The sequence below is a fragment of the Ranitomeya variabilis genome, chromosome 1, assembly GCF_051348905.1.
Source record: "Ranitomeya variabilis isolate aRanVar5 chromosome 1, aRanVar5.hap1, whole genome shotgun sequence".
NCBI classification, from domain to species: Eukaryota; Metazoa; Chordata; class Amphibia; order Anura; family Dendrobatidae; genus Ranitomeya; species Ranitomeya variabilis.
This window is the reverse complement of record NC_135232.1, coordinates 558,170,437-558,192,333: the sequence shown is the minus strand read 5'-3', so window position 1 is coordinate 558,192,333 and position 21,897 is coordinate 558,170,437. Positions and strand designations below refer to the sequence as shown.

The following is a 21,897-nucleotide window of genomic DNA, read 5'->3' as shown; positions in this document are numbered from 1 at the left end:
AAATCCAAGTCGCTGATTGGTCTCGACAGCTGTCTGTCATGGCTGCCGTGACCAATCAGCGATGTCCACAGTCCGATTAGTCCCTCCCTACTCCCCTGCAATCAGTGCAAGGCGCCCGCTCCATACTCCCCGCAGTCAGTGGCCGCTCCATACGCCCCTCTATTTACCGCTCACACAGGGTTAATGCCAGTGGTAACAGTGGCCGCTCCATACTCCCCTCTATTTACCGCTCAAACAGGGTTAATGCCAGTGGTAACGGACCGCGTTATGCCGCAGGTAACTCACTCCGTTACCGCCGCTATTAACCCTGTGTGACAAAGTTTTCACTATTGATGCTGCCTACTATTTACTATTGATGCTGCCTACTATTGATGCTTACTATTGATGCCTATGCAGCATCAATAGTAAAAATTCCTAATGTTAAAAATAATAATAAAAAAAAAAAACCCTTCTATTCTCACATTCCGTAGTCCGACGATGCGCTCGCGCCTGCCGCCAGCTTCCATTGCCAGAGATGCATTGCGAAATTACCCAGAAGACTTAGCGGTCTCGCGAGACCGCTAAGTGATCTGGGTAATTTCGCAATGCATCCTGGGTACGAAAGATGGCGGCAGCCGCGCGCGCATCGCCAGATGTTCGCTGGATCTACGCTGGATCCCGGCGGGTGAGTATATAACATTTTATTTTTTTAACAGGGATATGGTGCCCACACTGCTAAATACTACGTGGGCTGTGTGGGCACCACACTGCCCAAACAGCCCACGTAGTCACACTGCTAAATACTACGTGGGCTGTGTTAGATACCATGTGGCTACTATATACTTCCTGGCCAGTGTTAGATACTATGTGGGCTGTGTTCTATACTGCATGGGCTGCATTATATACTACATGGCTGCTATATACTACGTGGGCAGTGTTATATACTATGTGGCTGTGTTCTATACTGCATGCTATACACTACGTGGCCACTGTTAGATACTATGTGGGCTGTGCTATATATTATGTGGGCTGTGTTATATAAATTATGTGGCCAGTGTTACATACTACGTGGGCTGTGTTATATACTGCGTGGCTGCTATATACTGTGTGGGCTGTGTTATATACTATGTGGGCTCTGTTATTTACTGCGTGGCCTATATTAACGCATCGCGTATTCTACAATATGTATGTATATAGTAGCCACATGGTATATACCACAGGCTACGTAGTACTCCTATATACTACGTGGCCTGTGCTATATACTATGTGGCTGCTATATACATACATACATATTCTAGAATACCCGATGCGTTAGAATCGGGCCACCATCTAGTGTGTAATAAATGTGTAGATCACACGTTAATTGTGCGTCCTGGCATCATATGTGATAAGTGTGTAGATCACACGTTAATTGTGCGTCCTGGCATCATATGTGATAAGTGTGTAGATCACACGTTACTTGTGCATCCTGGCATCATGTGTATGTTAAATATTATTGATAATTGACTTATTCTTATTCTGTACTGAGCACATTGCCTTTCGCTGACATTACCTATGCTATTCCTGTATATGTAGCTCAGAGTAAAAGTTAACACCATATAGACAGAACACGTGCTCTATGGAAGGTTCTGCATATGTATCCAGGCCTCACAAGAGGGAGGGGCTATCACTTGGGTGCTTCTTCTTCACTCTCACACAGACTTCAGACTGAATGAACAGCTGGTATGTGAGTTAGCCACGTGCTTCTGGATTGCTTTCTACCGTGCTCCATGACAGACACCATTTACCATTCAGAATCTCAGGAAAGATGGGGAACAAACTTTGATATGGACAAATGGACAATCTCTTTGTAACTATTTCACTTATTTTATGATTTGCTGCAACGATGCTTTTTGGTGGAAAATCCAATAAACCACTACATTTTTTATGAGAAATATCATGACATTTTCTTAGGAGTATCGCATCTTGCAAATAGTCCTGATTAAATAAAGATACGAAATAAGTATTTTTGACAGTGCAGTAAGTATAAACATGGAAAACATATATGGCTTCTAGCAGAAAGAAACAACATAGTGCCATATTATATAGAAGCCAGGTAAATAGGATGTGCAGGACACACCAGAATTAGTATATTACCACAGACAAAAAAATGGTGTACTAGTACAGGGATTAATGCAAATAACAACTTTATTGTAATAAAGATACGAACAAGTAAAAAATGACGATACAGGGTTAAAATCGGCCCTCAAGCCGTAGTTGCATACGAGGGGAACAAAGTGGCACTCATAGTCCAACAAATAAAGGAGGACATACCACCATGCTCAATCAATAATAACTTGCTAGTCCTACACATACTCTCTAACCCAACAGTGGGGGTAAAAGGAAACAGCAAGACATTCAATATATTAAAGCAGACAACATACCAAAAGATAATGGATGCTGGATGAGATGCCACAATGTCCCCTCTCCTCCCGACGCGCGTTTCGGATATACCTTCAAGGGAGGCGTACCCATACTAAAATGCACCGTCCTTTTGTGCCTAGCATACCGGAAATCCATCCGCTCCAAAGCACGCCCACCACGCTGATCCACATGGGCCCATGTGACCAAGTGTGGGGAAACAGCCGGAGATGACGGAGATCCGGTAAGACGCACACCGCGCATGCCCGGAAATGTCATCGCGGCCATCTTGGTAGAGGCACAGTATGACAATAACACTATGTGAGACAGCACTTATGTGCAGCGCTATGTGTGCATGACATACCCAATGATGTAATGGAGCCCATAAAAGAGTAAGTATCGTTATATAATCAAGCGCTGATTGCAGCGCTTTGATTTATGTGTGCATAAACAGTATAGCATACCTAAGAATGTAACAGAGCCCACATAAGGTAAATATAATACCAAGACCAACAGGGATAACACAGCGCAAAGATGATATACAGTATACAATCACATACCAACAGCAATAACACAACATAGTAGAAAAAAAAAAGTGTATATATACACACACAATACAAGCAACATATAACAAGAACAATATCAAAACATGGTCATGATTGCAAACAGAGACGGATAAATAATATACATATAACGTATCCAACATACGGATGTAGCAGTGTATAGTACAACAAAATAGGCAACATAACTAACAAATAAAAATAGAAATACATTGGCCTAAGGAATTAAACAAACAACTACTACAATTTCAAGTATGACACAAAACAGGGCACAAGGATATAGCGTATATGTTATATTATTATAAATATCCCTCAATGTACCCAAATAACCTACTAGAAGCAAAACAGACCAGTGATATAGCACAAGGATATTGCATAAAACAGTAACCAACGATTGCTGAAAAGGAATGTGACTGCATGGGGGGGTGATGCTGAATGATATCCACATTGTGTCCTCCCATGAAATTGCACCACACACGTAAGGCTGAAAATAGCACAAAAGGAAAATTAAAAGTTAAAAACAATTAAAAAGCAAGCACAGCTGAACGCACGACTCAGATGCACAGCAGCCAGCAAATGAAAGAAAGGGAGCAAAGGAGAGCCCTTCATTGAGACCGAAGGGTTGATCGGTGTTAAGTTGCCAGATCCATCTGGTCTCTAGTCTACCCAGTCTTTTTGTAAGTCCTCCCCCTCTGATGTTAAAGGGAACCTGTCACCCCCAAAATCGATGGTGAGGTAAGCTCACCGGCATCAGGGGCTTATCTACAGCATTCTGTAATGCTGTAGATAAGCCCCCGATGTTACCTGAAAGAGGAGAAAAAGACGTTAGATTATACTCACCCAGGGGTGGTCCCGGTGCGGTCAGGTCGGATGGGTGTCTCTGGTCCGCTCCGGCGCCTCCCATCTTCATTCCATGACGTCCTCTTCAGGTCTTTACGCCGCGGAAAGGTCAGAGAGGCCCGGCGCCTGCGCACTGCAGTACTTACTCTGCCCTGAACAGGGCAGACAAAGTATGCCTGTGCCGGAGCCGCGGAGTAAAGACCCGAAGAGGACATCATGGAATGAAGATGGGAGGCGCCGGAGCGGACCGGAGACACCCATCGGACCGGACCGCAGCGGGACCGCCCCTGGGTGAGTATAATCTAACGTCTTTTTCTCCTCTTTCAGGTAACATCGGGGGCTTATCTACAGCATTACAGAATGCTGTAGATAAGCCCCTGATGCCGGTGAGCTTACCTCACCAGCCATTTTGGGGGTGACAGGTTCCCTTTAATTTTCCCGAGAAACCATCTTTGGCATTTCGGCGAGCTAAAAATCTTAGGGACCATCTGGTCTCCAGTCATTATTCTAGTGGCGGGATGTCTACGTTCCTTGACAATTTTCCTAGGGAAGTGGGGTGCTATCCGTGTGGCGGATGTGTCGCCTGTCCTAACATTGTGAGATGTAATGATTTCTCGAACTTTGACAACACTAAGCAATATAAAATCAGACAGCGGATCACTTGCACCACTAGGTATGTGGTATACCATGCCACATGCCCGTGTGGATTAATATATGTTGGGTTAACAACACGTCAGTTAAAGGTCCGTATAAGAGAACACGTGTTGGGCATTCAGGCGGCACTCAGCCACGCGGATGCATCTACTCTCAAAACCCTACCCCGCCACTTTAAGGAGTTTCATAATTGTGATGGCACTTCCCTGAAAGTTAAAGGGATAGATGCCCTTAAAATTAACATCAGAGGGGGAGGACTTACAAAAAGACTGGGTAGACTAGAGACCAGATGGATCTGGCAACTTAACACCGTTCAACCCTTCGGTCTCAATGAAGGGCTCTCCTTTGCTCCCTTTCTTTCATTTGCTGGCTGCTGTGCATCTGAGTCGTGCGTTCAGCTGTGCTTGCTTTTTAATTGTTTTTAACTTTTAATTTTCCTTTTGTGCTATTTTCAGCCTTACGTGTGTGGTGCAATTTCATGGGAGGACACAATGTGGATATCATTCAGCATCACCCCCCATGCAGTCACATTCCTTTTCAGCAATCGTCGGTTACTGTTTTATGCAATATCCTTGTGCTATATCACTGGTCTGTTTTGCTTCTAGTAGGTTATTTGGGTACATTGAGGGATATTTATAATAATATAACATATACGCTATATCCTTGTGCCCTGTTTTGTGTCATACTTGAAATTGTAGTAGTTGTTTGTTTAATTCCTTAGGCCAATGTATTTCTATTTTTATTTGTTAGTTATGTTGCCTATTTTGTTGTACTATACACTGCTACATCCGTATGTTGGATACGTTATATGTATATTATTTATCCGTCTCTGTTTGCAATCATGACCATGTTTTGATATTGTTCTTGTTATATGTTGCTTGTATTGTGTGTGTATATATACACTTTTTTTTTTCTACTATGTTGTGTTATTGCTGTTGGTATGTGATTGTATACTGTATATCATCTTTGCGCTGTGTTATCCCTGTTGGTCTTGGTATTATATTTACCTTATGTGGGCTCTGTTACATTCTTAGGTATGCTATACTGTTTATGCACACATAAATCAAAGCGCTGCAATCAGCGCTTGATTATATAACGATACTTACTCTTTTATGGGCTTCATTACATCATTGGGTATGTCATGCACACATAGCGCTGCACATAAGTGCTGTCTCACATAGTGTTATTGTCATACTGTGCCTCTACCAAGATGGCCGCGATGACATTTCCGGGCATGCGCGGTGTGCGTCTTACCGGATCTCCGTCATCTCCGGCTGTTTCCCCACACTTGGTCACATGGGCCCATGTGGATCAGCGTGGTGGGCGTGCTTTGGAGCGGATGGATTTCCGGTATGCTAGGCACAAAAGGACGGTGCATTTTAGTATGGGTACGCCTCCCTTGAGGAAGGTATATCCGAAACGCGCGTCGGGAGGAGAGGGGACATTGTGGCATCTCATCCAGCATCCATTATCTTTTGGTATGTTGTCTGCTTTAATACATTGAATGTCTTGCTGTTTCCTTTTACCCCCACTGTTGGGTTACAGAGTATGTATAGGACTAGCAAGTTATTATTTATTGAGCATGGTGGTATGTCCTCCTTTATTTGTTGGACTATGAGTGCCACTTTGTTCCCCTCGTATGCAACTACGGCTTGAGGGACGATTTTAACCCTGTATCGTCATTTTTGACTTGTTCGTATCTTTATTACAATAAAGTTGTTATTTGCATTAATCCCTGGACTAGTACACCATTTTTTTGTCTGTGGTAATAGTGTAGATCACACGCTACTTGTGCGTTATGGCATTATATGTAATTTGTATGTAGCTCACACGTTACTGGTGCGTCCTGGCATCATGTGTAATAAGTGTGTAGATCACATATTACTTGTGCGTCTTGGTATCATGTGTGATAAATGTGTAGATCATGTTACTTGTGTGTCCTGGCATCATGTGTAATAAATGTGTAGATCACATTACTTGTGCGTTATGGCATTATATGTAATTTGTGTGTAGCTCACACGTTACTGGTGCGTCCTGGCATCATGTGTAATAAGTGTGTAGACCACATGTTACTTGTGCGTCCTGGCATCATGTGTGATAAATGTGTAGATCGCACGATACTTGTGCGTCCTGGCATAATGTTTGATAAGTGTGTAGATGACACGTTACTTGTGCGCCCTGGCATCATGTGTGATAAGTTTTTGTAGATAACATGATGTCTGTTTGTCATGGGATCATGTGTGATGAGTGCGTAGATCACATGATGTCTGTGTGTCATGGGATCATGTGTGATAAGCATGTAGATCACACGATACATGACCATAAGAACAACAAGATAATATGTAAGAATTGCTTGTCTTCCTTAGGCTACTTTCACACATCAGGTTTTCGCTGTCAGGCTCAATCTGCCTAAATTTCAAAAAAACGGATCCGGTGAATCTTGCCACCGGTCCGTTTTTTTCCCCACAAAATTGTATTAGTGCTGGATTGCTCCGGATGACATTGCGTTTCGTCCGGTTTTTGCCGGATCCGGCAAATCTGCCGTTTCCGGTTTCTGGAAAAATGTCCATAGCAACGTTTTTTGTCTCTGGTGAAAAAGATCCGGCGCTTCCGGCTGTCTGCTAGAATGGAAGCCTATGGGAGCCAGAAGGTTCCGGATCCAGAAAATGACGGATTCCGGCACCAGATTCCGTTTTTTTAAGCTGAGCATGCTCCAATTTTTTTTTTTATCCATTTATCTGGATATGCTAGTGGTATCCATCGAAAAAACGGATCCGTCACATCAGTTTTTCACAATCTGCGGCGGATCCGTTTTTTCCAACAGTCGCCGGATTATGCCTGATGCAAAAAACCTGATGTGTGAAATCTAGCCTTACACACAAGCTGCACTGAATGTGTGGCAGTCACCAGTTACTAACCTGAAATCACTGTATGGGTGGATGATCCAGAAGCCCGCAGATTTCACCCGCTGTTGTTCGATCTCCACGGCCTTGTGACTACCAAACATGCGCAGAGAAAACTTGTTGACTGCTGGCTGCAGCAGGGCCCCAAACTGGCGCTGCATGAAAGTGCCTGGGTCCTCCATCTCGATCTGCTCTTGAGCCTCTGACTTGGGGATCGTAGAACTCACTGCAGGAGCAGAGGACTGACTTAGGCCAGAACCTGGAGACTGGCTCTGACTAAAAGTTGGAGTCTGAATTAATCCAGAAGATGTCTGACTCAATCCTGTCACTGAAGGTTGGTTTGGTCCGGAAGCTGGGGACTGTCCTGGAAGAGAAAGCTGACCGGAAATGTGAAGCTGAACAGTTCCTGAGGTGTGAGACTGTTTGGGCCCTATGGCAGACACTTGGTTTGTTGCAAAGACAGAGGTTTGATTTGGCTTCTGGTTTTGGGTATGGACACATGATTGATTGGATTCAGTGGGGGAAGGCTGGTTCTGTAAAGTTATAGTAGATTGCTGAAATGTGGAGGCCGGAGATGGACTACTAGCAAGGACTGTAGGCAGAGAGAAAAAGGAAACTAGAGACTGACTTGAAGAAGGGACTGGAGGGTGGGTGGAAGTGGGGACCAATGGCTGGGTGGAAGTAGGAACTGGAGGCTGAGTGGAAGCAGGGACCAGAGGCTGAGTGGAAGTGGGAACCGGAGGCTGAGTGGAAGTGGGAACCGGAGGCTGAGTGGAAGTAGGGACCGGAGGCTGAGAGGAAGTGGGTACCAGAGTCTCCGTGGAAGCAGTCTGGTAGGACTCCAAAACAGGAGAATGACATGTACCTGGGTTAAGCAGTTGGTTGGAGCCTGGTAATAAAGGCAGAGTGGGTGCAGGTTTGGGAGGCTGGACTAACCCTGAGGTGACTAGCTGATTGGATCTTAACACAGGTGTTTGGTTGATTCCTACAGATGGGTTGTTGGGACTTGAAATATAACTGGACCTCAAGGTTCCTGTTTGTCTAGTTACCTGCACAGAGGACACCCCAGCCATTTGCACTGGTCCTGTGGCTGAAGGCTGTGAGTAGAGTCCAGGGCATGCAGGCGGATTGGTTACTTGTGCAAGAGATTCTGTGAGTCTTAAGGCTGAAGGCTGCTCGGATCCATGGAGATCAGAACTGGATATCACTATAGGATCGGAAGCAGGACTATGAACAAGTTCTGGAAAAGATTGCCCGGCATTGGGGGTAAATGGTAGGGAAGGTCCTGTAACAATAGATGGCAGAGGAGCAGCTATCACAGGTCCCGAAGCAAGGGAGGGCACAGGATTAGGGGCACAAAGGGGAACAGTGTTAGAGGAAGGACCAGGACCAGGGGTAGGAGAGGGTGCAGAGCCAGGGGAGAGGCCTGTGCCTGGGGTACGAGAAGTACCTGGGGTAGAAGAGGGGACAAAACCAGAGTCAGATGAGGTCACAGAGGATATGGCAGGTGATATTTGTGGAATGTCTGAAATTGGTTTGCTGGAAGCAGGGACACTAGGAGTAATACACTTGGTAGATTCCCTGGATCGCTCACTAGATCTTGGATTGGGAGCTGAGTTAGGTCCAGAAGCAGAACTTTGTCTGTGTCCATGTGGAAGGATGACGCTGGTAGCTGGAGCACTCTGACACTGCCTTTTAGTGGTATATGACAGTGACGGTCCAGAAGCAGGTGGGTTGGGGCTGAGTCCAGTGGTAGGGCTGTGGTGGCTGGCACCAGGCATGTGGACCTTCTGGCTGGCTCCAGTAGGGTGCTGTTCTGTTCCAGGTGCAGGTGGATATGTAGAGGGTCCAGAGCCTTGCACACCCGTCAGAATGTCCGCCTCTTTTCTCGCCATGCTCACCTCTCCATCCACTATCATACAGCTGGCTGGTGAGTATTGCCCATTATGAGGCTCCATGCTGCTCAGTAAGACATTCCTTGCCAGGTCCCCATATTCCGATCACTGGAAGAGCTCTGGCCTGTCTTCTCGCACAGCCTGGCTCTGCCCTCCTCACTGAAGAGCACCAAATAAGCTCATTATCTCCTTGACATCCTGAACGGGAGCCCAGGGAAGCGAGCACACACCCAGGTGAGGAGACGGGAGGGAGCAGTAGATGGATACAAGGTAAGTCACAGAATAAGGTCTCATGGAAGGAAGGAGGGAGGGAGGGAGGCAATGATGACAGGGAGGGAGGGAGGAGAGAGGGATAACGGAGGCAGTGATGCTAGGAGTCAGAAGGATGCTGCTGCTGCTCCAAGGATGACGAACAGAAACACAATGCTCACAAGAAAGGAGATGAAGGGAATCAGATCAGAAGTAAAAGTCCCGGTGGGCAATGCAAGGAAAATGACATCTGAGGGAAAGTCATGGATCCAGGCTACAGAGGACGCTCCTGATACATCGCCCCAATCCGACTGATCTGCTGTACCGAGGTGGAGGTGTGCGAGGCGAAGAGAACACTGCACCACTGCGCCTTCCGGTGTCCAATACCAGGAACAACAGGAGCATGGCCTCAATAATGAAAACCCCCTATCTGGAGATATCGGGATATAATGAAAAATTCTCTGTGTCCTGAGATATCGAATATAATGATAAATCCCCTGTGTCTGGAGATCTTGGGATATAATGATAAATTCTCCTTGTCCTGAGGTATCGGGATATAATGATAAATCCCCCGTGTCCTGAGATATTGGACATAATGATAAATCCCCCGTGTCCTGAGATATCGGGGTAGGCCGGGGTCACACTACAGCGTAATACGGATGAGTGCTAAGCGATAAAAAATCGCATAACACCCGGCCCAATGTTAATCTATGGGGCAGCTCACATCATCCGTTTTTTCTCGTCCGTATTATACATGTGAGTGAAATTGCAGCATGCTGTGATTGTCCACGTATCTCAGCTGAGAAATGCCAATGCAAGTCTATGGGTGTGAGAAAACAATCGCACAGCACACGGACCATCCGTGTGACTTGCGAGAAATTCTCAGGCATTGGCAGGTGACAGGATATTGGCTCAGCCATTATTTGCTCATTTTGCAATTGTGTGAGAAATTCTCACCATACGGATGACATACGGATGACACATGGATACTTTTTTGAGAAAAACGCATCCTGGCATTGCACATGGATGACATACAGATCACCATACTGAGAACATTTGTGCGATTCTCGGCAGACAAAATCGGACAGATTTTTTATACATTGTGTGTGACTCCAGCCATATAATGATAAATCCCCCGTGTCCTGAGATATCAGATATAATGATAAATCCCCGTGTCCTGAGATATCAGGATAAGATGAAAAATCCTCCGTGTTCTGAGATATCGGGATATAATAATAAATTCCTGAGTCCTGATATATTGGGATATAATGATAAATTCCTTGTGTCCTGAGATATCGGGATATAATGATAAATCCTCCGCATCCTGTGATATCGGGATATAATGGTAAATCCCCATGTCCTAAGATATAGGATATAATGATAAATCCACCATGTCCGGAGATATCGGATATAATGACAAATCCTCTGTGTCCTGAGATATCGGATATAATTGTCACGATAATGTCAAAATGCCATGTTTTGAGTGATTTTTTTTAGAAGGTACCATGGTGGCAGACACACGCTGTGGGCTCTCTGAAACACCCCCCCCCCTCGTCCCTCTGCCTGTCAGCACGGTGGAATTGTAAGCCACTCTTTTCCCCCTCCCTTAGGAATGTCTTTGTTCACAGCTGTGATACCGAAAGTAAAGGTTAGCAGTGCATGGCAATCCCTTTGTGTAGCTACAGTGGTCCTTTAAGACCAAATATATCAAACAGGATATTCATAGAAATAGGCTGTTCATATTTCCAGAAACAGCAGGGACAGGGCATTCTGATGTTCGCACCTCCCCCGAGCCACATGGTTTGGCATGATCGGAAATTATATGAGAGAACTGTAAGTGTTTTTTTTCAACTTTAATCCCTTTTTATTTGTAATCGTCTGTATATACATAATTGTATTCTTTTATAATATATTTTTATACTTTTGTAAACACTGCCTATCTTTTGGAGTAAAATATTTAAAATTACTAGCTTCGTTTCTCCTTGCTCTTTAATGTACTGTCACATCCTCTGAAGTGAATTACGCTATTAGTTGGGATGGCTCTGGACCTGTTATTAATTACGAAATCGGAGCTGGTGGCAGCGGACTTGTCCTGCGCCTTTGGGAAACCTGGTAGCCACGGACGGCATTGATAATTATTGTTCCCGCCTGAGCGGGAGTAGTTATATCGCCCTCGCTGCAGTGTGCCCATTAGCCAGTACAAAGTAAGGCAGCCTTTCTGGCGGCTAATTATCCTAGGTGCAGTACCCGGTCTGACCTGAGGGTAAGGGGGGCGCCAGAGAGCTGCATGTTCCAAATCGGAACTGGGAAGTGGGATATAGATAAAACCCCTCCTGGAAAGAACCAGGGGCAACCAAGCAACCCGGGTTCATGACATATTGGTGTGAGTGGTGGGGATGATAAAAATATCCTCCCTGTGATTTGTGGCAATAATGATAAATCCTCCGTGTCCTGAGGTATCGGATATAATGATAAATCCTCCGTGTCCTGAGACATCGGATATAATGATAAATCCTCTGTTTCCTGAGATATCAGATATAACTAGATGGGCATTTCCTGAAGGAAATACATGGTGCTTGAACAGCGCTGCCAGCTTTACAGCAGCACTTACTTTTCACACACAGGACCGGGGGGGGGGCACTTACTTTTCACACACAGGATGGGGGGCACTTTTCACACACAGGAATGGGGGCACTTACTTTTCACACACAGGATGGGGGGCACTTACTTTTCACACACAGGATGGGGGCACTTAATTATCACACACAGGATGGGGGGCACTTACTTTCCACACACAGGATGGAGGGCACTTACTTTCCACACACAGGATGGGGGGCATTTACTTTTCACACACAGGATGGGGGCACTTACTTATCACACACAGGATGGGGGGCACTTACTTATCACACAGGATGGGGGGCACTTACTTTTCACACACAGTACGTGGGGCACTTACTTTTCACACACAGGATGGGGGGGCACTTACTTATCACACACAGGACCGGGGGGCACTTACTTATCACACACAGGACCGGGGGGCACTAACTTATCACACACAAGAAGGGGGGCACTTACTTATCAAACACAGGACCGGGGGGCACCTACTTAACACACACAGGACCGGGGGGCACTTACTTTTCACGGACCGCCCCCGGCACATTAACCCCCGGCACACTGCGATCAAACATGATTGCAGTGTTCCGGGGGCATAGGGAAGCATCGCGCAGGGAAGGGGCTCCCTGCGGGCTTCCCTGAGACCCTCGGTACAACGCGATGTGCTCGCGTTGTACCGAGCGTCTCCTCCCTGCAGGCCCTGGATCCAAAACGGCCGTGGGGCTGCATCCTGTAAGCCTGCAGCCCTGATCTGATCCCTGATCTGACGTAGTGCATTGCAAAGTGTCAGATCAACGATCTTACACTATAACATGATGCAACCCGCCCCCCCCAACCCCCCCCCCCCCCCCCCCCCCCGGCAATGTTATAGTGTAAAAAAAAAAATATTCAGATATGTAAAAAATACATATTGTTCCCATAAATACATTTCTTTATCTAAATAAAAAAACACAATAAAAGTGCACATATTTAGTATCGCCGCGTCCGTAGCGACCTGACCTATAAAACTGTCCCACTAGTTAACTCCTTCAGTGAACACCGTAAAAAAAAAAAAAAAAAAAAAAAAGGGGCAAAAAAACAACGCTTTATTATCATACCGCCGAACAAAAAGTGGAATAACACGCGATCAAAAAGACGGATATAAATAACCATGGTACCGCTAAAAACATCATCTTGTCCCGCAAAAAACGAGCTGCGATACAGCATCATCAGCAAAAAAATAAAAAAGTTATAGTCCTCAGAATAAAGTGATGCAAAAATAATAATTTTTTCTATAAAATAGTTTTTATCGTATAAAAGCGCCAAAACATAAAAAAAGATATAAATGAGGTATCTCTGTAATCGTACTGACCCGAAAAATAAAACTGCTTAATCAATTTTAACAAACGTGGAACGGTATAAACGCCCCCCCAAAAGAAATTCATGAATAGCTGGTTTTTGGTCATTCTGCCTCACAAAAATTGGAATAAAAAGTGATTGAAAAAATGTCACGTGCCCGAAAATGTTACCAATAAAAACGTCAACTCGTCCCGCAAAAAACAAGACCTCACATGACGCTGTGGACCAAAATATGGAAAAATTATAGCTCTCAAAATGTGGTAATGCAAAAACTATTTTTTGCAATAAAAAGCGTCTTTTAGTGTGTGACGGCTGACAATCATAAAAATCCACTAAAAAGCCCGCTATAAATAGTAAATCAAACCCCCCTTCATCACCCCCTTAGTTAGGAAAAAATAAAAAAATTAAAAAAAATGTATTTATTTCCATTTTCCTATTAGGGTTAGGGCTAGGGTTAGGGTCAGGGCTAGGGTTAGGGTTGGGGCTAGGGTTAGGGTTTGGATTACATTTACGGTTGGGATTAGGGTTAGGAGTGTGTCAGGGTTAGGGGTGTGGTTAGGGTTATGGTTGGGATTAGGGTTAGGGGTGTGTTGAGTTAGGGGTGTGGTTAGGGTTGGGATTAGGGTTAGGGGTGTGTTGGGGTTAGGGGTGTGGTTGGGGATAGGGGTGTGGTTGGGATTAGGGTCAGGGGTGTATTTGGGTTAGGGTTTCAGTTAGAATTGGGGGTTTCCACTGTTTAGGCACATCAGGGCTCTCCAAACGCAACATGGCGTCCCATCTCAATTCCAGTCAATTTTGCATTGAAAAGTCAAACGGCACTCCTTCCCTTCTGAGCTCTGACATGCACCCAAACAGTGGTTTACCCCCACATATGGGGTATCAGCGTACTCAGGACAAATTGCACAACAACTTTTTGGGTCCAATTTCTTCTCTTACCCTTGGGAAAATAAAAAATTGGGGGCAAAAAGATCATTTTTGTGAAAAAATATGATTTTTTATTTTTACGGCTCTGCATTATAAACTTCTGTGAAGCACTTAATGGGTCAAAGTGCTCACCACACAGCTAAATAAGTTCCTTAGGGGGTCTAGTTTCCAAAATGGTGTCACTTGTGGGGGGGTTTCAATGTTTAAGCACATCAGAGCTCTCCAAACGCAACATGGTGTCCCATCTCAATTCCAGTCAATTTTGCATTGAAAAGTCAAACGGCGCTCCTTCAATTCCAAGCTCTGACATGCGCCCAAACAGTGGTCTACCCCCACATATGGGGTATCGGCGTACTCAGGACAAATTGTACAACAACTTTTGGGGTCCATTTTCTCCTGTTACCCTTGGTAAAATAAAACAAATTGGAGCTGAAGTAAATTTTTTGTGAAAAAAAGTTAAATGTTAATTTTTCTTTAAACCTTCAAAAAGTTCCTGTGAAACACCGGAAGGGATAATAAACTTCTTGAATGTGGTTTTGAGCACCTTGAGGGGTGCAGTTTTTAGAATTGTGTCACACTTGGGTATTTTCTATCATATAGACCCTCAAGATAAGAAATTGCTTGTCAACTTTTAACCCTTATAACTCCCTAACAAAGAAAAATGTTGGTTCCAAAATTGTGCTGATGTAAAGTAGACATGTGGAAAATGTTACTTATTAAGTATTATGTGTGACATATCTCTGTGATTTAAGGCCATAAAAATTAAAAGTTGGAAAATTGTGAAATTTTCAAAATTTTCGCCAAATTTCCGTTTTTTTTCACAAATAAACACAGGTAATATCAAAGTTATTTTACCACTATCATGAAGTACAATATGTCACGAGAAACCAATGTCAAAATCACTGGGATCCGTTGAAGCGTTCCAGAGTTATAACCTCATAAAGGGACAGTGGTCAGAATTGTAAAAATTGGCCTGGTAACATGCAAACCACCCTTGAAGGTAAAGGGGTTGGTTAAAAAGATCATCAGAAAGGTTTTTGTACTGTCCCCTCATATATTTATACATCAAAATAAGATCACCCCTTAGCCTTAGTTTTTCCAAACTAAATAGCCCCAAGTGTAATAACCTATCTTGGTATTGCAGACCCCCAGTCCTCTAATAACATTGGTCGTTCTTCTCTGCACCCGCTCTAGTTCAGCTATGTCTTTTTTATACACCGGAGACCAGAACTGTACACAGTATTCTAAGTGTGGTCGAACTAGTGACTTGTATAGAGGTAAAATTATGTTCTCCTCATGAGCATCTATGCCTCTTTTAATGCATCCCTTTATTTTATTTGCCTTTGTAGCAGCTGCCTGACAATGGCCACTAAATGTGAGTTTGTCATCCACCCATACACCCAGGTCTTTTTCATTGACGGTTTTGCCCAGTGTTTTACAATTAAGCACATAGTTATTACTTCTGCCCAAGTGCATGCCCTTACATTTATCCCCATTAAAGCTCATTTGCCATTTATCAGCCCAAGCTTCTAGTTTACATAAATCATCCTGTAATATAAAATTGTCCTCCTCTGTATTGATTACCCTGCAGAGTTTAGTGTTGTAACGGGGTCTACCGTCCACTCTGCTTTGGCTGGAGACTGAATGAAGGACGCTTCCTGGAATTGCTTAGTTACATGGGCGCATATAAAAAAATCACTGCTTCTCCACGTATTTCCAGTGTGTCAACGCTTTACTCACAGGACACAGAATATATCACACAGATACAGAGGGCAGGCCAATTGAAAAGCGGCAGGCCAGACATACATTATAATAGCCGCAGGTGGCCGGAGCCTGCCGATATTTACTGTGGGAATTACAAAGGTGGGGGAGGTCAGAAGGGGGATATCTTGTCCCTTCTGCCCAGGGGCGCAGCCTGTGGGCTGATGCATTAGGGACATGCATCTCACATGGAACCTATTATACATACATATAACTGCACAACATATTCTCGGTGCTGGGGGGTTCCGTAACACGGCTCCCCTTTTCAGGGACGCGATCGGCATACACAGTCTGATCTTTAACGGATCGGTTTGGGGATGACCGAAGTTTATGGGGTTGGTACAAGTTCCCTTTGTCGACTAGTCCATCGGCGTTACCATTTTGTTTGCCGGGTCTGTAGTGGATCGTGAAGTCCAGAGGTTTTAGGGCTAAACAGCACCGCAGTAATTTGGCGTTGTCTCCGGAGACCCGATTAAGCCAGACTAGGGGATTATGGTCTGTTAGGAGGGAAAACTGTCATCCATACAAATATGGTTACAACTTTTTGAGTGCCCATACTACCGCCAGGCACTCCTTCTCGATGGCCACATAGCTTACTTCACGGGGCAGTAGTTTCCGACTCAGGTAAGCTAACGGGTGTTCTTGGCCGTCCGGCCTGACTTGGCTCAGTACTGCCCCCAATCCAAACATAGAAGCGTCTGTGTGAACAAGGAAACGTTTAGTTGGATTGGGTGCGGCCAATACAGGGGTATTGGTGAGGGCGTCCTTTAGCTGGCGGAAGGCTTCCTCACACTCTGGGTTCCAGGTTACCTGGCAGGATTGGTTCTTACGGGTCAGATCAGTGAGGGGCTTGGCTACGCTGCTGTAATTGGGAACGAATTGCCTGTAATACCCCGCTGTCCCTAGAAACGCCATGACCTGGGTTTTAGTGTGTGGGGTGGGCCATTTGGCTATGGCCTCAATCTTGGCTGGTTCTGGTCGCTGTTTCTCACTTCCCACCCAATGCCCTAAATACTGAACCTCTGCTTTGCCCACATGACACTTGTTTGGGTTCAGGGTGATTCCGGCCTTGTGGACCCTGTCCAATACTGTCTCTAGGTGATTTAGATGCTCTTCCCATGTCGCGCTGTAGATGGCGATGTCATCCAGGTAGGCACACGCATAGTCCTGGAGACCATCCAGAAGCCGGTCAACCAGCCTCTGGAAGGTCGCTGGGGCATTCTTCATCCCGAATGGCATAACTCGAAACTGGAATAAGCCGAACGGGGTGACAAATGCCGACTTGGGAATAGCGTCAGGACTAAGGGGAATCTGCCAGTAGCCTTTGCATAGATTGATGGTGGTCAAATACTTTGCCCCCGCCAGCCGGTCTAACAACTCATCCACACGCGGCATAGGATACGCATCCGTCACCGTTTTCTCATTGAGCTTACGATAGTCTACACAAAACCGTGTAGTCCCATCCTTCTTGGGCACTAACACTACGGGGGATGCCCAGGGACTATATGACTCTTCAATGACCCCTAAACGCAACATCTCATGTATCTCTTGTCGCATCCCTTCTCGTGCAGACTCAGGGATGCGGAAGGAGAGTTGTCGCAGGGGGGTCTGATCCTGGGTCTCAACCTTGTGTTGTGCCAGGCGAGTGTACCCTGGTCTCCCCGAAAACATCCTCTGTCGCTGCCTCAACAACGCCTCCGCCTGCTGTCTCTCCCGGGGACCTAGGTCTTCACCCAAGTGTACCTGGTCCCATGTTTTGGACTGAGTCCTTTCCCCTAAGATATCAGGCAAGGGAAGTCCGGCTAAATCCCCTGCTTCAGGTGCACAGATGGCCACTACCTCTTCAGGGCGCTCCCGGTAGGGCTTCAGCATATTCACGTGGAACATGCGGATAACCCTGGGGTCATCACAATCGGCGACATTATAGGTGGTGTCGGCGATTTTCCCCACTACCTGGTAGGGCCCCTGCCATGCAGCTTGGAACTTGTTCTGCCTCGTGGGCTCTAACACCAGGACCTTCTGTCCTATTTCCAAGGTGCGTTCTCTGGCCCTCCGATGCTACCATACGCGCTGGCGCCGCTGGACCACCTGCATGTTCCCACGTTCAGCCTGGGTCAGCTCCTGTAGGCGGTCCCGGAATTCCAGCACATAGGGTACAATAGGTACCCCTTCTATGATGCCTGTTGTGAATTCTGTTCTCGAACTCCCTCCGGTGGTTATGAATGGTACTTCGGTGAGTTCTGTCCATGGACTCCCTCTGGTGGCTGTGAATGGAGCTGCTGGCTCTGAGGTTCTTTCCTCAGCTGACCTCGTTTAGTTCTAGGCTGTTGCTCTATTTAACTCCACTTAGATCGTTACTTGATGCCAGCTGTCAATGTTCTAGTACTGGTTCAGTTCTCTCTTGGATCTTTCAGATGACCTGTCTATTCCAGCAAAAGCTAAGTTCCTGCTAGCTTATTTGTTTACCACTGTTTTTCTTGTCCAGCTTGCTATCATGATTTTGCCCGGCTAGCTGGAAGCTCTGGGATGCAGAGTGGCACCTCCACGCCGTGAGTCGGTGCGGGGGTCTCTTTTGCACACTCTGCGTGGTTTTTTGGTAGTTTTTTATGCTGACCGCAAAGATACCTTTTCTATCCTCAGTCTGTTTAGTTAAGTCTGGCCTCCTTTGCTGAAACCTATTTCATTCCTGTGTTTGTGACTTCCATCTTAACTCACAGTCAATATTTGTGGGGGGCTGCTTATTTCTTTGGGGAATTTCTCTGAGGCAAGTTAGGCTTTATTTTCTATCTTTAGGGGTAGTTAGCTCTTAGGCTGTGAAGAGGCGTCTAGGCAGAGTCAGGTACGCTCCACGGCTATTTCTAGTTGTTTGTGATAGGATTAGGGGTTGCGGTCAGCAGAGCTCCCACTTCCCAGAGCTTGTCCTGTATTACTAGTTTGCTCATCTGGTCATTCCTAGTGCTCCTAACCACCAGGTCATCATAACAGTACAGCTGGCCCGTAAAGTGTTAATGCATCTCAATAGAGGGATAAGAGAAGTTCTGAGACCATTTTTTTTTTCTCCTCTGCAGCGTGTTTTGTTTTTCTTTTCCCCTAAATCTCTGGGTGGTTCAGGACACATGTGTAGATATGGACATTCAAGGTCTGTCCTCTTGTGTGGATCAACTCACTGCAAGGGACTGCAAGGGTACAAGGCATTCAAGATTATGTAGTTCAGAACCCGATGTTAGAACCCAGAATTCCAATTCCTGATTTGTTTTCTGGGGATAGATCTAAGTTCCTGAATTTCAAAAATAATTGTAGACTGTTTTTTGCTTTGAAACCCCGCTCCTCTGGTGACCCCATTCAGCAAGTAAAAATCATTATTTCTTTGCTACGTGGCGACCCTCAAGACTGGGCATTTTCCGTTGCGCCAGGAGATCCTGCATTGCGTAATGTAGATGCGTTTTTTCTGGCGCTTGGGTTGCTTTATGATGAACCAGATTCAGTGGATCAGGCAGAGAAAATCTTGCTGGCTTTGTGTCAGGGTCAGGATGAAGCGGAGGTATATTGTCAGAAGTTTAGAAAGTGGTCTGTGCTTACTCAGTGGAATGAGTGTGCCCTGGCGGCAGTTTTCAGAAAGGGTCTTTCTGAAGCCCTTAAGGATGTTATGGTGGGATTCCCCACGCCTGCTGGTCTGAATGAGTCTATGTCTTTGGCCATTCAGATCGATCGACGCTTACGTGAGCGCAAAACTGTGCACCATTTGGCGGTATCTTCTGAGCAGAGGCCTGAGCCTATGCAATGTGATAGGACCTTGACCAGAGCTGAACGGCAAGAATACAGATGTCAGAATGGGCTGTGTTTTTACTGTGGTGACTCCACTCATGCTATCTCTGATTGTCCTAAACGCACTAAGCGGTTCGCTAGGTCTGCCACCATTGGTACGGTACAGCCAAAATTTCTTTTGTCCGTTACTCTGATCTGCTCTTTGTCATCCTATTCTGTTATGGCATTTGTTGATTCAGGCGCTGCCCTGAATTTGATGGACTTATAGTTTGCCAGGCGCTGCCGTTTTTTCTTGGAGCCTTTACAGTATCCTATTCTATTGAGAGGAATTGATGCTACGCCTTTGGCCAAGAATAAGCCTCAGTACTGGACTCAATTGACCATGTGCATGGCTCCTGCACATCAGGAGGATATTCGCTTTTTGGTGTTGCATAATCTGCATGATGTGGTCGTTTTGGGTTTGCCATGGCTACAGGTCCATAATCCAGTATTGGATTGGAAATCAATGTCTGTATCCAGTTGGGGTACATGGGGATGTCCCATTGTTGTCAATTTCGTCTTCCCATCCTTCTGAAGTCCCTGAGTTCTTGTCAGATTACCGGGATGTATTTGATGAGCCCAAATCCAGTGCCCTACCTCCTCATAGGGATTGCGATTGTGCTATTAATTTGATTCCTGGTAGTAAGTTTCCGAAGGGCCGACTGTTCAATTTACCTGTGCCAGAACACGCCGCTATGCAGAGTTATGTAAAGGAGTCCTTGGAGAAAGGGCATATTCGCCCGTCGTCGTCACCGTTGGGAGCAGGGTTTTTTTTTGTGGCCAAGAAGGATGGTTCTCTGAGACCTTGTATAGATTACCGCCTTCTCAATAAAATCACCGTCAAATTTCAGTACCCCTTGCCGTTACTGTCTGATTTGTTTGCTCGGATTAAGGGTGCTAGCTGGTTCACCAAGATAGATCTTCGAGGGGCGTATAATCCTGTGCGTATTAAACAGGGCGACGAATGGAAAACAGCATTTAATACGCCCGAGGGCCATTTTGAGTACCTGGTGATGCCATTCAGGCTTTCTAATGCTCCATCTGTGTTTCAGTCCTTTATGCATGACATCTTCCTAAAGTACCTGGATAGATTCATGATTGTATATTTGGATGATATTTTGGTTTTTTTGGACGATTGGGAGTCTCATGTGAAGCAGGTCAGAATGGTGTTCCAGGTCCTTCGTGCTAATTCCTTGTTTGTGAAGGGGTCTAAATGTCTCTTTGGAGTTCAGAAGGTTTCATTTTTGGGCTTCATTTTTTTCCCCTTCTACTATCGAGATGGACCCTGTTAAAGTTCAGGCCATTTATGATTGGACTCAGCCTACTTCTGTGAAGAGCCTTCAGAAATTCCTGGGCTTTGCTAATTTTTACCGTCGCTTCATCGCTAATTTTTCTAGTGTTGTTAAACCATTGACTGATTTAACCAAGAAAGGTGTGGATGTGGTCAATTGGTCCTCTGCGGCCGTTGAGGCTTTTCAGGAGTTGAAGCGTCGTTTTTCTTCTGCCCCTGTGTTGTGTCAGCCAGATGTTTCGCTCCCGTTTCAGGTCGAGGTGGATGCTTCTGAGATTGGAGCAGGGGCTGTTCTATCTCAAAGAAGTTCTGATGGCTCGGTGATGAAACCATGTGCTTTCTTTTCTAGAAAGTTTTCGCCTGCTGAGCGCAGTTATGATGTGGGCAATCGAGAGTTGTTGGCCATGAAGTGGGCGTTCGAGGAGTGGCGACATTGGCTTGAAGGAGCCAAGCATCGCGTGGTGGTCTTGACGGATCACAAGAATCTGACTTATCTTGAGTCTGCCAAGCGGTTGAATCCTAGACAGGCTCGATGGTCGCTGTTTTTCTCCCGCTTCGATTTTGTGGTTTCGTACCTTCCGGGCTCTAAGAATGTGAAGGCTGATGCCCTTTCAAGGAGTTTTGTGCCTGATTCTCCGGGAGTTCCTGAGTCGGCTGGTATTCTCAAAGAGGGGGTAATTTTGTCT

At 45.6% G+C, this 21,897-nt stretch overlaps 1 protein-coding gene across 1 annotated transcript in view; it reads right to left on the bottom strand.

The window, feature by feature from the left end:
* The window catches only part of HCN3 (hyperpolarization activated cyclic nucleotide gated potassium channel 3), a 141,056-nt gene extending 131,104 nt beyond the window's left edge, over positions 1–9,952 (bottom strand). The window contains exon 1 of the mRNA XM_077256305.1: positions 7,352–9,952. Within this exon, the coding sequence (XP_077112420.1) occupies positions 7,352–9,294 (1,943 nt within the window). The 5' untranslated portion in view covers positions 9,295–9,952. The remainder of the gene's footprint in view (positions 1–7,351) is intronic.
* Positions 9,953–21,897: the final 11,945 nt, after the last annotated feature.